The sequence below is a fragment of the Aspergillus uvarum genome, assembly GCF_003184745.1.
Source record: "Aspergillus uvarum CBS 121591 unplaced genomic scaffold BO82scaffold_2, whole genome shotgun sequence".
Lineage (NCBI taxonomy): Eukaryota > Fungi > Ascomycota > Eurotiomycetes > Eurotiales > Aspergillaceae > Aspergillus > Aspergillus uvarum.
This window is the reverse complement of record NW_020291299.1, coordinates 619,325-631,455: the sequence shown is the minus strand read 5'-3', so window position 1 is coordinate 631,455 and position 12,131 is coordinate 619,325. Positions and strand designations below refer to the sequence as shown.

The window sequence follows — 12,131 nt, the reverse complement described above, 5'->3', positions numbered from 1 at the left end:
CCAGGTAACTTACCTAGTACTTTATAGTGTCCACGATGTACTCCGTACACACATAGCTACATCACGCTATTCTTAGGTTGTGTTGTGCAGATGAAGACTTGGGAATTGCTCATTCCTACCTTCCGCGAATTACGTGTATTATTACCCATTCCTAGTCTCTGATTGGTCACAATCATCGTCAGATTGAAATCTCGAAACAATAGTTAGGAGGAGGTAACACTGCAATGGACATTCATTGCATTCCTCCTGCCATTCCCGTCTGGAACCATAAAATTCCGAGTAACGGGGGTCATTGTTTGGATGCCCTCCCCTAAGTAAACAACAATGTGGTCGCCTGGTCTCGCTCCCATGCCTCTCATACCCAATCTCTATTCTACTCCTACATGACCCTTCTGTTTGTCCTTCATTGTAACTACGAGCTCCAACTTGACCGACCAACGCCTCTCCTTTCCCCATCCTTAGATTCTTGCTTCTTTTCTGCTGTGTTTGCTTGCAGAGCTCGCGTAGACCAGCAGCTCGAAGCTCTTTCCAAGGGGCAGTGACCAGGTATGTTCTTTCCTCGTAGCTGCTGAAGCTCATACTGATTATGCGCTACAGGTCGACCATTGGCCCCGTCCTCTCGTTCGTCATTTGACCTTGCTTGCCTTCCGACCGTCGACCTGTTGAGTATACCACGCTTCAAGCCCATGTCTGCCGATCAATAAACGAAAGATGGCTCAAAATCGGGACCCAGCGTTCTGGCGACGCTTTTCCCTGGCCATCCACCTGGATGAAGAATCCAAGGCTTCCACCCCAGAAAAGGAAGTCACCCTATGGTCGTATGTTGTCTCACTGCTACCATTTCAAGCTCACGACGAGTCTTGTTGCTGGTCTCGTATGCTGATCATCCGGTTCTCACAGGGATAATTGGATCAAGGGCCAGGAAAGGAAACGCAAACGAACCATCCTCTGCGGCTTCCTGATATTCTTCCTCATTGCGCTGTTCGTGGTTGGCGTTATCGTGGTGGTCGTTTGGCTCAATGCTCATCACTGGCTACGGGACACGCCGAGATCAGCTTGATGTAGCGGCAGATAAGGGGTTGGGGTTAAGGATCTTGGTCGAGGGAAGAGGTATCTTGTGGATATGTGTTTCTAGCTAGGCATGAATGAGCGGGCCTCATTTCGGTTATATTTTCATATTCTCTCGTTCTTTCAACGGCGGGCTGGGGCTGGTCTTGTTGCAATATCCCCAAATAGCTGACAACCGTTGTTCTGATAAATACCAATCTGATGAATGTCGCATTCAGATGTCGTTGCTTTTGTTTTCAGTGTAATCCCCTGTTGGTGATTCTTGAAGAAGGGAAATGCTCAGACTGTATAGCAGTGGAAAGTCCAGCCGCGTGTTTATTCAAATCGAGTCCACGCATGGACTTTCCCAATCTGGCATTCCTGGCGCCGGCTGCCGGCATCTTATCGGTCATTTCTACTACGTAGCTCGGGTGTGCCAGTTGTCCCTTCAGCAGCTCATGATCTGGATTCTGCACACTGCCATATGTGCTTGTTAACCATGCCGGTCAAGATTGAGCTCCAAATCGCGGTGCTCGCGTCATACATATGCATACAGCCCAAGATCAATATCAGGCCTGGGATGGACAGGTCAACGGGGAGTCTGGAGCGCAAGCCGTATCCGAGCTTTGGGCGGTCCCCACGCTTATCGGCGGGACCCGCGCGCGGGCTTATCGCTACGATGTCTCCGCATCTCCTCCGTCCTTCCCCGCAATAATAAAAGGCCGCCCTTCCCATCCTCCTTGCTTTCACTCTTTGATTCTACCCTTCGTTTTCGTTCTATTCAACTTGGAAGTACACTCTTCCTTTCTCGTAGACTCTGCGACGGAAAGAGTCTTCGTTTCATCATGCTTCCCCCATTCGATTACTTCACATACCGTCGTCTCCGGTAAGTCCGTCATGCCTCTTCACGAGGTCAGGAGTACAGTACACACTCACTACTTGCTGTGTGAATCACCGCGCATTGGCTTTGGTACTAATTGCATGGCAGGGATTTCAAGCGGAGGGAGCGAGCAGCAAGATTCGCGTCACTGCCGGCAGAATATCACGCCCCTTTCACCGCGATTGATAAGGTTATTATCAACAAACCCATACAAGAGCTGGTGGATGAGGTGCACGCTGAATCCGTATCACCCCTCGATGTTCTCCGCACCTACGGCAAAGTAGCCGTCAAAGCCCATGAAAAGACCAATTGTGTCACAGAACTCCTTCTGCCTGAAGCTGAAACATGGGTCCAGTCGGAAGTCAACCTCCAAGGACCGTTGGCGGGAATTCCCGTCTCGCTGAAGGATTCCCTTCAGATCAAAGGGTTTGATACCACTCTGGGATACACCAAGTATGCGTGCAAGCCATACAAGGAAGATGGACCGATGACCAAGCTTTTAAAAGACGCTGGTATAACCTTCCTCGACGGAACTGCTGCTGCACGCCATGGCTAACATCTCTAGGGGCTGTGCCTTACGCCAAGACCGCGTTGCCTGTGACCCTGTTGTCCTTTGAGTCAGCCAACGCTCTTTGGGGCCCGTGCCTCAACCCTCATGTTCCCGACTACTCTCCTGGCGGTTCCACTGGGGGTGAAGGTGCTTTGTTGGCGTTGGGCGGCCGCATTGGTATCGGATCTGATGTTGCCGGCTCCGTTCGAGTCCCGGCAGCCTGGAGTGGTATTTATTCCCTGCGCTGCAGTACTGGCCGGTGGCCGAAGGTTGGCGTTCACACCAGCATGGCCGGCCAAGAAGGCATTCCCAGTGTCTTCAGTCCTATGGCTCGGACCTTGAACGACCTGACCTACTTTACAAAGGCTATTGTGGGGATGGAGCCATGGAAGTATGATTACACGGTTCATCCCATTCATTGGCGGGAGAAGGAGGAAGCAGAAGCTCAGACTAGGAAGCTTCGAATCGGATTGATGACTAGTGATGGTGAGTGGATCGGCATGGCCACCCGAACCAACCAGGCTGACACTGGCTAACCACACATAGGCGTCATTCCCCCTACCCCGGCCATTGCGCGTGCCCTGTCGACGACAACCGCTGCTCTTGTTGCGGCCGGCCACACAGTTTCGGAGATCAAGCCACCAGTCACGGCAGACCCGTTCACAGGGCTTCACCTAGCCTCGCAGCTCCTGAACTCTGATGGTTGCGTCACTTTCAACTCGCATCTGCACAGTTTCGAACCCTCCGACCCGGGCGCAGATCAACTTACCCGGATTTCTAACTTGCCCCGTCCCCTGCGGTACCTTTACTACCTCTGGGTGCGCTACATCCGCCGCGACGTCCAGTGGGCTAAATTGATCCGTACTTTTGGCCCCAAATCAGCAGCTGAGCTCTGGAAGCTCACCGCGCAGCGCGAATCCTTCCGTGCCACCTGGCACGCCTGGTGGGATGGCGCGACACAGCAGTACGATTTCATCTTGTGCCCTGTAAACGCCACTCCGGCTCTACCACACAAAGCCATGCACGATGCGGTTTCATCTTGTGGATACACCTTCCTCTGGAACCTGCTGGACTACACGGCGGGTGTTATGCCTGTGTCGCACGTCGATGCGAAAAAGGATGCTCTACCAGGACCGTACAAGAAGGTTCTCAAGCAGCTGGGAGCTGACGGTGCACTCTCTCGCGGTGCTTGGAAGCACTACGATGCTACCAAGATGGCAGGATTGCCGACGGCGGTGCAGGTAGTCGGTCGTCGCTGGCAGGAGGAGAAGGTCCTTGGATATATGGCGGCGGTTGAGGCGGCGCTGGACCAGTACCAGGATCCATTGACCGACGAGGGCGGACGATACCCCTTGATCGAGTTGGACTGAGTTTCTGGTGTTTGGTTACATGCTTTAGAGAGACTATCCGTGAATTGGTGGATCTCATTCAAGCCCTCGTTGTACTTATTCCTGTTGTAGAGCGAACCATAAGATGAACGATTTTTCTCTTCTTTACGCACATACGACGACGAATCCTTGCATGCTCCTTGGCATGTACTGAAAACTGGCTGATAGATCTTGTTGCTTGTCGTACACATGTGCATGTGAACATGGGTTCCTTCGTATGGATCGCAAGGTAGCTGCCTTGGTAACTTTGACATCTCGTTTCCCGACCATGGATCACTTGTCGGCTTGTCCTTTTGCCACCCGTCATATTACTCTATTTGTTAGTTGATTGGAATGAAGTCAATCACTGGTCTGTGACAGTCCGAGCGACGACCAATGGGCGCAGTAGCAGCGTCAGATGCTGTTATTAGTTGATGATTGTCAAGATTCCAATCTGACCCTAGACTCCTAAGACCTTTAGGCCCTAGACAACAGACTGAGGGTCGAGAAGAAGCGAACGGAGAGTAGCGAGCTGAGTATCGGGAATGACACTGTTTTCTCTCTTGAGCCCCGCATCAACCGATGGCTCCGCGGAGTCCAGACCCTGGGATGAAGAAAAATGACCCGAACGATTTAAAGAACCAGGGAATGAATGCGAGAGACGGGTACAATTGATTCTTTCAAGTGGGAGGGGACTTGAGACTCAAACAAGAAGATTTGAGGAGAAGAGTTTGAATGAAATGCGAGGATGTAACCATGAAAGATATTTTTGATTCAATCATCTTTTCTCTGCTCTCTGTCTCTGTCTCCCTCTTTCTCTCTCGCTCTCTTTTTCTTCTTTTTTTTTTTCCCCCACTCTCTGTCTGTCTCTGTCTCGTTTCTTTTTTCTCTAACTTTGATCTTGTCTTAATCTTGTTTTCATTCTAGTGTGTTGAACGTTGTGGTTTCTGTCGATAAGCCTATTCATTGGGCCTTGAGTTTTGTGGCAGAGCTTAATTCTGGAAGGATCATTTGAGAAAGGCTGAAATTGTGGATGTGGACGTGGATTGGGACGTGGATGTGGACGTGGATGTGGACGTGGATGTGGTTGTTCTTGAACTAAGAAGAAGAAGAGAAGAAGAAGAAGAAGATCGGGCGATCGTCACTGGGAGATCCTGCCGCTTTCTGCTTGGCTGCTTCTTCTTCTTCTTCTTCCTCTTCGGCTTCTGTCTTGCTTCCCTTTAGCCGTTTCCCTCTCCCTTTCCCTCTCCCTCTCCCTCTCTCATTTCTCACTTTCTCACTCTCTCCCCTCTTCCTTCTTCCTGCTTCTCTTCCTTAGCTCAATTCCAACGCCCATTCCCTTTACCTCGTCTTCTTCTACTTCTTCCCTCTTCCTCTTCTTCTTCCTCTTCCCCTTCACCTTCTCTTCCTCTCCTTTTCCCCCTCCCCCTCCCCTCCCCCTCCTCCCTCCTCCTTGACATCTTTTGTTGTGAGACCCTCCTTCGCTCTTTACTTTCAGTCATTCCGTCAGAGCTCCTCTACATCCCAACACCGCCTGCAGAATTCGTTTTCCCGCTGCCCGATCTAGACCCTCGCCAATCACCACAGTATTCGCCCCTCCCCTCCACACTTTTCCTTCCTGCTCTCCGGGTCTCCGTCTCGGTCATCGGTCTCGATCTCGATCTCGATCCAACCTTCGTCCTAGCCTCACCCTCTCATCACCTGTCTTGCAAAACTTTTGCCCTGTGGCGCTACTATCAAAAAAAAAAAAAAATCAAATTGCCGTCGATACCCGTGTACACTTACCTAGTTGGAGCTACAGGATGCTGTTCCTGGCTTCGGCTTTGAACTGCGGTCTCTGTCAATACCTCTCTTGACCTCGGAGAAATGACTTCCACCAAACGTGCCACCTCTGGACGCAAAAGGGACGCCATTCACTTCGTCAATGCGCGTCCAACGTCTGAAAATGAGCGCTTGAAGATCCAGCGCTTGGTCCGCGCCCATGTGGGCAAATGGATCTCGGACCAGACCAAGGATCGTTCGACCGTCTCTGACGGTCCAACGCCCAGCGCTGGCTGCAACCCCGACGCCGGCGCCAACACCACCACCAGCAGTCGCAGTGCTACTCGTCAGTCCACCTCCTCTAGCGAAGGGTCGGCGATATATTTCGATCAGACCGGTTCGGAATCACAATATGCGACGCCTCCAGCCACTTCTCCGCTCTGCTCCTCCGCGTCATCCTCCCCGTCGCCCCCGCCTCATCTTCCTGGTCACTTTGTGCATGATTCATTACCTGCAACCCAGTTCAAGGCCTCGAATCCCGTCCATCAGCAACTCCTCCGATCATCGTCCCGAAGTCCGGTGGATTATATAATGAACGATGTCGAGCGACCCAATCCGGACAAATTCCCTTGGCCGTCTCCACAGGAGTCGCGATCCGGGTTGTCAGATACACGGAAAAGCTCTTCAGGGTCGGATGAGGTATCTCAAGCATTGACAATGACTTCGTCATATTCATGTCTCGCCCCGAGCTATGTCGATACCTTCGGCGCGGGTCGATTCGACCCGTTCCAAACACATCCTATGAACCTATTGAACATGGGGAAAAATGAAGTTGTCGCCTCTGAATATTATTGTTCGTGAGTCTTGCAGTACCTATACGTTCACCAAACTAACTTTTTCATTATAGGCCTTGAGGTCCTGTGGCCCGGCCTCACCCCCGTTTCACCCGGCAATGACGCGAGTCCGGCTAGCACCAATTGGTTTCCACTATCGTTATCCGATCCGACCTTGTTCACGGCGTTTGTCTTCGGTTCACTATCTCACAAGAGAGTCCAATGGCTGAAAGGCACGATTCCGCACCATGCTTTCCTACCCTCCGAGGAGCAAATGCTGCAGCTATGCGAGGCAGAAACCATCCGGAATGTGACGCGGGAGGTCAGCGATCCCACTCGGGCAATGTGCGATGCGGTTATTCTGAGTGTCATTTGCATGGCACACAACGTCGCCAACAACGAGCATATCAAGGGCCAGAAGCTGCCCTTTACCGCTCCGATGCAACGCCTGCAGTGGTTGGACATCTACAGCAGTCTTCCGCCTAACCTGGTGCATATCAAAGGTCTAATTCAGATGGTCCAGATGCGTGGAGGTCTTGAGAACCTGACTCTTCCTGGACTCGCACCTACTTTATGTTTCTCCGATCTCGTCACTTGCAGCACGTTCCTCTTGCCGCCTGTATTCGATTTCATGCCCTTGCGCAGAGAGCGGATAGGTCTCACAATGCAAGATATGCTGGGTTACAGCATGATCGATGTCGAGCGTCGGTTTGGTCCTCTGCGGGAGATTGGCTTGACATCGGACATGCTGGAGGTATTCTACGCCATGCAGGCTTATATCAAACTTATTGAGGCCCACGTTACAACGCAGCACAACAACCCTGACTATTCGCTTCTATCCGATCAACGAAATCGGGTGCATTACAACCTCCTTTCTCTCCCTGCAGTGAGCCAATTTGACAGGTTTGCGAATTACCAACCCCATGAGGTCATGTATGAGATTTGCCGGCTGGCCGGTCTCATCTTCGGTGTCGGCGTGGTGCTACCGCTCCAAGCTCAGAGTGCACCGCTCTCTCAACTTGCCAAGCTCATCCAGGAAGCCTTGCACATCTCCAAAGCGCCCTTCTCCTGGGACCATCCACAGGCTCGTATCGCTCTCTTCTGGGTGTTGATCCTCGGCGGTATCGCTGCGGAAGACCAGCCCGAACGCGCCTGGTATGTTGAGCTCATCAGTCAAGTGGCCGGAAGCCATGGCATCCACACCTGGGACGAAGCACGAAAGGTCCTACGTGTGATGCTCTGGTACGACCGGGCCTGTGAGCGCGGGGGTCGCAAACTGTGGCTTGAAGTGAAGAAATCTGGCCCCTCATCATCCTGAATCACCGGGACTCTTCCCAAGCATGCACCTATCCCACAACCCTCTCCTCCCGGCTCCTACACCCCCACGTCCATCAATATGTTCACCGTCCGCATCATTGGCTCAACATGAACCCTTGACCATGATCACCGCTCTCCTCCCAAAGCCAGACCGAACGCGGAGGAAGCCGGACCAACAGAACCTGCCCTCGCTACCCCCCATCCTGAACTGTAGGTATATTATACGACTTTACGAAGGTTACGACGCAGCCAACGACCATGGCGAAAAGCATAAGTGCGCAAAAAAAAAGAGAATATCTCAGCGCAACATTGCTATCGACCTCTTACCCCTCCATTTTGACATAACCACTAGTTCTTTCAGCCGCCTTATTTTTATTTTTTTCTCTTCCCAACTGTCTCTTCTATCGCTGTGACAGAATTTCAACCTCTTTTTTATAATTCATACGTGGAACTGTGATATATAGATATATTCAATCGACCTAATCTGAAAACCCTCGGAAATTTGATGACCGAGTGATTCTTAATAATGCTGCTGGTTGCATTCTTTATAGAAATCATGTACAATGTTTAAGCGATAAGAATCTGGACTAAAACTACATCTCTGGGGGAAGAACTAATGCTGCAGATGTACGCTGTGTGACCATGCACCGGGCCAAACTGAAGGGCGAAAAGCCAAAAATATATAAAACTGGTCGGATTCTGTCCTGTAGTGAGTGAAACATCAAGTTCGTCAATTTTCAGGGTCTAGTGCCCCCGTACGAAGTAGATGTGTCATTGCCTTGCCGGAGCAGGGGTTCGCGTTCACCTTGCTGCTGCTGGTGACGGCCCCAGTCCCTTGTGTCCACGCCGTCATGGATGCCGGGAACGCTGAGACCACTCTCGGCGACCTCCGTGGTTCCATTCGCGGCGGGAGCTGTGGGATTCGTGGCGGCAGCGCCGGCCTTCCCGCGGTTAGCCGCCATCCGGCGGGCTTGCCAGCTGACGAAGATGACCAGGGCCACGCCGACCAGGAAGGTGGTGATGGTCAGCAGGGCATTGACGGGGGTGGGGTCGCGGTCGAAGACGGTGAAAGTCAGGGCGTCGAGGCCGGCCTGCGCGAAGTTGCCCAGGCCGGCGAGGCAGATGATCAGCCCGTAGACCTTGCCGAAGGTCTGGAAGCCGAAGACCTTGGCGGCGTAGTCGGAGACGGCGGTGTAGTAGAAGGGGCGGTAGAGGACGAAGAGGGCGATGTTGCCGTAGCCCGCTGCCTCCGTGGGGATGCAGCCCAGGATGCCGATCAGGGTGGCGGTCGTGACGAGGGTGAGCAGCACCAAGGGGGTGCGGGCAGAGTCGAGGATGGTGCCGATGAAGGGAACGGAGATGAGGCCGCCCAGCGGGAGGAGGACGTCGAAGGTGGAGTTGAGGGTCGCGGCCAGGTCTGGGGACTGGAGGAGGTAGGTGTATTGCTGGCGGATCGTGGCGACAAAGTAGTTGATGCGGAGCATCTGCAGGATGGTGAAGAGGGTGATGAGGATGAACCAAGGGGTGCGGATCTGCGTGAGCGCCGAGGCGCCATGAAGGGCGCCCCAAACGCCGCCGGCGGTGTGGGGCTTGTCAGACTGGGGCATGGTGCTTGGCTCGGGGGTGGTGGGGATGGGGATGGGTTCGGGGGAGAGCGGGCGTTCAAGCGGGGAGGCGTCATCGTAGGATTGTGGTTGGAGGGTGGGGGAAGAGAGAAGGTCTTGGATTTGGCTGACAACGTTCTGACGGTGCATACGACGGTCGTTCCGTTGGCGTTCACCTTCATTGCGGTCCTGGATGGCGTTGTCGACGTGGTCCGTGGCTTCGGCTGCAATGTGAGCATGCGCTTCCTGCACAAGTTCACCGGCCGTCTTATAAGAGGTTGTGGGCATTATGGTGAGCTGGGCAGTGATGATAAAAATCGGGACAATGAGATAGATCAGGAAGAACCTGGTCGAGCTGAATGACCCGTTTGTGCTCTCGTTGAGAAGCCGAAATATAAGGAAGAGGGCGCTGGAGGCATCAAAGGCGCCTGTCAAAGTTGATAGGATAAGGCCCGAGCGGGCAGGGAAGGTGTTCGACAGGTGGAACGATGAGATGAAGACAAATGGTCCACCTAGGGAAAGGAACAGGTATCCAGGCATGTATCCGTCAAAGGGAAGCTGGTCGGAGAGTCCAAATAGTAGGGAGCCCAGTATAAGAGAAATGCTGCCAATGATGCCGCAGACGCGCGGGCCGTATGTATCGAGAATTGTTCCTACTGGTAAAGCAAAGACGTTGGTTGCAACTGCAGCGATGGTGAACATCAGATTCAACCTGCAGACAACGTTAGCTGGGTCTGCCAACAGGGATGCGTAATCTGAGGCGCGTACCGAAGCTCTTGTCCGTAGCACACGTCGGAATTGTTATCAAGCTCTTCTTGCGAACACCGGTCCCGATAGACACCCTCCCTGATCAAGACCGGCTTGATGGCCGCAAACCCGAAGACTATCCCCGCCGCAAGTAGACAGTATACTACTGCTATGCAGACCTGCGCTGTAAGTGCATTAGTACTGCACTGCATACGACGGTGGCTTCGAAGCCGTCCATGAAAGTCTAGCACTTACCAATGCGTTTGACATGGTTTACCTCAAACGCCCCCGTGGTCTCTCGGCCACCGGTCCACTCCTGCAACTTCGGCAAAGATTGCTCGGGCGTTGCCCCCTCTCTGTCAACCTCATTGAGCGTACTGATCTTGGTTGAGGCAGCTTGGAGAGGTGGGTTCTGCTCACTGGTAGCCTCATCCACAGTGGCCTGCCCCCACGCTGGTCCTGCATACGGGTTGAAATTCAGTCGATGTCTAAAAGAGTGGCGACTGATGTTGGATTGGAATGAAGATGATAGAGAAGGCTCCGGTAGATCATGATAGCTTTCCTCGTCCTCAGAGTCATCTTGATAGGGCTGGCGACGGAATGCAGCTGGATTCTGTTCCCAAGACTCCAAGTAGGAGACGCGGTTGAGAGACATTCTAGCTGGTAGGTTGTCCTGTTAGTCAGGTTCAGACCTGATGCGAGACGTCTAGTCTTTACCTGCGCAGATACCACCTCAGTACTTTCCGTTCCTGGGCACTTTCTGTATCTCAGTATATATATTTAGATGTACCGTATACCTATATCCGAAGTACTGTCAAGCTGATGTGCACGATCGCCAGAGACAGGTTGTGGAAATGATGGCTGGTTGATGGTGGAGTCGACCCGTTTTCGGCCCGTAGACCCAGCCAGCTATGAGGGGCGGAAATTGTGTTCTGACTCGAGGTGACGCCAGAACAATGGTGATGATGAGCGAAGGGGACTGCTGGACAAGAGGCAGGGATTTCCAGGCCAGTTTGAAAGGTCAATGGCTGTTTTGCAAGGAAAATATCAGCAGGTCAAGTGAAGTTGGCAAAGTTGCAGCAGCAGCTACAGCAATGAGGTAATGTCGAAAGCGGAGAAAAATAGTGGGAGGGAGAAATCACCTGACACCACCATTGCCACCACTGCTTGCCCCCGCATATCCCCAATAGGAAGCTGCCCTGGCTGCTTGCTACTTAGTACTTACCTGCTACTGACTAACTACACTCGAGTTAGTCATCCTCCTTGAAGTAACTACAGTAGTTGCTTCATTCAAGTAGCTGTACGGAGTCCACTCCATTCCACTTCACGGCCTTCTACTTCCTCTCCTTCTTCTCCTTCTGCCTCTTCATCATCATCATCATCATCATCCTTGTTCATCTGCACCTATACTCGCATGGCCTTTCCTATCTGCAATGCAAGCCAGCCACGAATGCACACTTTCCTTGGATTGCCCCATGATCAAGCCTTCCTCTTGGTCTAGCCCTTCCCTCAGTCCCTCTCGCTCGCAAAACCGAGTCGTGCTACTGCTGCTACTCTGTACTGCTGCTGCTACTTGGCCAGATTCGGTCACCCTCCGATGGGTCTGGAGCAAGATCCACCTGTCAATTGGCTCGCGTAGCTTTCGGCTCCATTGTCGATTTACACCCCAAACCTAACTCGGATGGAAACTAGCCTAGGCCAAGCGGCATCAGGGTTTCTTCTGTCAGCATCTTGACCTCACCTACCTTTTGGCCCCCTAATGCGGCCGACTGTTGCGCACGGCTGATATCTGAAGCTCACAAGCATCATAGCACTACCATTCATACCCCTGCGCAAGGTCTACACTGTTCATCGCCGTCTCGCTCGAGACGGGTTCCAACTGCAATGTGCTGCCAACCTTGATGTCACTTTGGCCCAGAGACCCAGTTACTCATATCTTCTTTTGACGCAAGAACGATACCGTCAGTCATATTCTTTCTGCAGATAATTCGGCTAGGAGATACATTCCGGATCGCCTGATTCGTC

At 52.6% G+C, this 12,131-nt stretch overlaps 5 protein-coding genes across 5 annotated transcripts; 4 read left to right on the top strand and 1 right to left on the bottom strand.

Annotated features, from left to right (window-relative positions):
• Nucleotides 1-711: 711 nt before the first annotated feature.
• On the top strand, nt 712-1,060 carry BO82DRAFT_397447 (uncharacterized protein; the record flags this gene model as incomplete). The annotated part of the gene is made up of 2 exons (XM_025638931.1): nt 712-818; nt 901-1,060. The coding sequence occupies 2 exons, from the start codon at nt 712-714 to the stop codon at nt 1,058-1,060; spliced, it is 267 nt and encodes an 88-aa protein (XP_025497079.1).
• An 832-nt stretch (nt 1,061-1,892) lies between these two features.
• Nucleotides 1,893-3,876, top strand: BO82DRAFT_412754 (putative acetamidase; the record flags this gene model as incomplete). The annotated part of the gene is made up of 4 exons (XM_025639852.1): nt 1,893-1,933; nt 2,036-2,439; nt 2,493-2,963; nt 3,024-3,876. The coding sequence occupies 4 exons, from the start codon at nt 1,893-1,895 to the stop codon at nt 3,845-3,847; spliced, it is 1,740 nt and encodes a 579-aa protein (XP_025497078.1). The 3' UTR covers nt 3,848-3,876.
• A 1,834-nt stretch (nt 3,877-5,710) lies between these two features.
• Nucleotides 5,711-7,756, top strand: BO82DRAFT_370688 (uncharacterized protein; the record flags this gene model as incomplete). Its single annotated transcript, XM_025637230.1, has 2 exons — nt 5,711-6,458; nt 6,513-7,756. 2 exons carry the CDS (start codon nt 5,711-5,713, stop codon nt 7,754-7,756), a joined length of 1,992 nt encoding a protein of 663 aa, XP_025497077.1.
• A 368-nt stretch (nt 7,757-8,124) lies between these two features.
• On the bottom strand, nt 8,125-10,889 carry BO82DRAFT_53074 (putative MFS transporter Fmp42). The gene is made up of 3 exons (XM_025641298.1): nt 10,362-10,889; nt 10,128-10,290; nt 8,125-10,071 (listed from the first exon to the last, which is right to left on the bottom strand). The coding sequence occupies exons 1-3, from the start codon at nt 10,759-10,761 to the stop codon at nt 8,493-8,495; spliced, it is 2,142 nt and encodes a 713-aa protein (XP_025497076.1). The 5' UTR covers nt 10,762-10,889; the 3' UTR covers nt 8,125-8,492.
• Nucleotides 10,890-11,453: 564 nt separating this feature from the next.
• BO82DRAFT_349985 (uncharacterized protein) lies at nt 11,454-11,977 on the top strand. Its single transcript, XM_025634027.1, has 2 exons — nt 11,454-11,828; nt 11,918-11,977. Exon 1 carries the CDS (start codon nt 11,540-11,542, stop codon nt 11,780-11,782), a length of 243 nt encoding a protein of 80 aa, XP_025497075.1. The 5' UTR covers nt 11,454-11,539; the 3' UTR covers nt 11,783-11,828; nt 11,918-11,977.
• The last annotated feature ends 154 nt before the right edge of the window (nt 11,978-12,131 follow it).